Source organism: Centruroides sculpturatus, unplaced genomic scaffold (assembly GCF_000671375.1).
Source record: "Centruroides sculpturatus isolate CEXI.00-Female unplaced genomic scaffold, Cexi_2.0 scaffold199, whole genome shotgun sequence".
NCBI classification, from domain to species: domain Eukaryota; kingdom Metazoa; phylum Arthropoda; class Arachnida; order Scorpiones; family Buthidae; genus Centruroides; species Centruroides sculpturatus.
Window position 1 is genome coordinate 327,013 of NW_019384516.1, and position 3,063 is coordinate 330,075.

The window sequence follows — 3,063 nt, forward strand, 5'->3', positions numbered from 1 at the left end:
TAATCATATATATAGCTGATCTACTTATCAATACAAAAATCACTCTCAAAGAAAGATCAGCGTCTTAACTGCGAGATTTCAAGCCTGTATGCACAAGCATAAGATTTATCAGATTACCTGTAGACATGACCGCTATACCTGTAGACATGTTCTTTAGCATAGTGGACAATTCTGTTTAAATACATCTTCATGAGATTCTTCTGCTGGACATCGTTCGTTTGGTTTCAAAAGACCACCAAACCGTTCCGAAAGCCAAAACCGTAGTAGTGAGAGGATATGTACCATGTTAACACTCACGTCATAATACACGCGAATTACCGAGCAGAGTGAAGAGCAAAGAGGCGGCATTAAGTCGAATCTCTACCGGATTCTTATATGCACCCTAATTTTTGACACCCATGTCCCAATAAAGGTAACATTAGAATCAAGAAAACACGATACATTTCTTCCTGATATAAGTTTATATATAAACTATATTATTAATTAAATAAACCGAAACATTATTTGAAAAATTTATGAATAATTTTGAGGTTGCCCAACAAACTGAATCATTTTCTTATTAAAAAATTTCAAACATATGTATATGGAATAAATATTCTCATATAAAATATTGATACAATTTATTTTTTTGGATAAATAACGACTCTTTTTAATCAAGAATTTAATTACAAGCTAAAAACAATAATTTTTCAGAACAATCTATAATACTTTCTGTATACATAAAACAAGTACAAACAATTTTAATTGGTTAAAAAAAATGCCTTCTACAAAACTGTGCAGTGTCATTTAATTAAATATATACAGCATGTTCTCATAATAGTATATTATTTTATAAAACTACAATTGCCTTTACTAAAAAAGTAAGCTAGCAGATAAATATAGCTTAATAAAAAGTATACAAATATAGATTAAGCTTTCAAATAAGAAAAAAATGGAAAAATTGATGAAAAACATAACATTGTTTTATTTAAATTTCTGTTCTTTTTAATTATTATTGCAACAATCACCATTTTCTAATATCTTTAAATGTATATCTTGTCTATCAAATAACAATAATAAATGTATATAAATTATTAACAAGATTTCTCATAACTGTTTTTCTATTCAAAAATAATTTCATCCAAAATTACAGTTTCTAAATTTCAGATACAGAAATAAATTTACTGTAAAGCCCAAACAATGTTCTATTTCCTTCATAGAAAAGTTTTAAAAAGTTCCTTGACATCTTCAAATACCTAAAATATAAAAAAATATTTTTAATAAAATTTTAGGAAATTTTTTACTTCATAAGGAGAGAGTATATATATACATAGCAGGCAAAACAAAGGATATTTTGATTAATTTTCATTGAAATAAAATTTTGTTTTTGGAAATTGGCAAAATTAGTAATGAGTGAGATTATTATTATTCTGTAAACCAACAATATACAAGACTATAACTAAATCAACACCTGTTCACTCGCTGAGAGATTTATTCTTAACACAAACGTTTTCAATCCAATCAATGGATCATCTTCAGGTAAATTAGAACATTTCAAAAAATAGAACAACAAGTTCAAAATACAAAAAATATAAATATTAATAACGGATAATCAATATATTACTAACAGCAAAATAACGTTTTTAAATAATATAATTAATACAAATGCTGCTAAAATTATAAATAAAAATAAAAATAAAATATTAAAATATAACAAATAAATTGTGTATACAAAATATTAATACTTCAAACTTAATAGACAAATCGATAACACTATATATTAATAATGCTTAATAAACTGTACGGAGTTTCTCAACTAAACTATACAGAGTTTTTTATATACATAATATTAAAGCTCCTGCTCTTATTTGAAGTTTTTAACTGCAAACTTCCATGCGGAAGGAAGTCCCTCGGCATCCCTTGCGTTGATGCAATTCCCTTTAAGTTTGCTTTTATAAATTTCTAATTTTTCGGCCGTTTTTGCCAAGGTCGGGGAGTGTATTTGTTTCAGTATATCTGCTTCATTCCATCTTACTATCGAACCCTCCGTTTGCGCCATTTGAGACAATACTGTGGCATTCGAACCTTTTCTCACATCATATCTGTGCTCTTTTATCCTTACCCCTAGATTTCTAGTAGTAACCCCAACATATTCTTTATCTATTCCTAACATCTGATTCTCGTATGGGATCTTATATACACCTGACCTATCCTCTTTTTTAACTATCCCTTTATCATTTCTAAGTATTCTGTACAAATTCGGAGCTCTTTTTAAGACTATTCTTGTAACTTTTTTATTTGCGATTTCTTTCATAATGCTTCCTAAGCGCTTGTTGTACGTAAATTTCGTGTATGTAGATGGACCACGACGAGATATTATTTGTGTACTAGCTTCTAATTTATTGATAATCCCCTTTATAACATTCCTCTTGTAGCCCAACGCTTCTGCTACCTGCATGATTCTTTTTATTTCTGCATCCCTGTCTATTATACTCTCGCAATACAAAAAAGCCCTCCTAACTAACGCTCTAAATGCTGCTAATTTATATTTATAAGGATCATTAGAGCTAGCAGGTATATACAGTGGGCTATGCGTTGGTTTTATAAATACCCCGGTAGATATACGTCCCTCTCTAAACATAACATTAATGTCCAAAAAATGTACCAAACAGAGCTTTTTTGCTCTAGTTTTAAGCTAAGGCCATCCTCATTATCATTAATCCTATCTATAAAGCTTTATAGATATTTATGCTTTTTTAAGCTAAGGCCATCCTCATTATCATTAATCCTATCTATAAAGCTAGCAATTACTCGATTGCTATTCCAAATTATGAATATATCATCGACATACCTTTTGTAGTATACTATATTGTTTTTGAAATTACGCAAAACTTTAACCTCGTGTCTACTAACAACAAGCTCACATAACAGCCCTGAAATTGGGCTTCCCATAGGGACCCCTCTACATTGCTTATACGTTTGACCTTCGAATGCAAAGAAGGATTCGCAGCAAACAAGGTTAACCATCTCTACCAACTCATTATTATGCTGTGCTAATGTAGGGTTTACTTTAATCAAGAACTC

The 3,063-nt window shown here is 29.6% G+C and overlaps 1 protein-coding gene across 4 annotated transcripts in view; it reads right to left on the bottom strand.

Moving 5' to 3' along the window:
* Positions 1-623: 623 nt before the first annotated feature.
* LOC111622574 (UMP-CMP kinase-like) overlaps positions 624-3,063 on the bottom strand; it is a 53,522-nt gene continuing 51,082 nt past the window's right edge. For all 4 annotated transcript variants that reach the window (XM_023364990.1, XM_023364989.1, XM_023364988.1 and 1 more), the window contains exon 7: positions 624-1,235. In XM_023364990.1, coding sequence (XP_023220758.1) covers positions 1,194-1,235 — 42 coding nt within the window. In that variant the 3' untranslated portion in view covers positions 624-1,193. The remainder of the gene's footprint in view (positions 1,236-3,063) is intronic.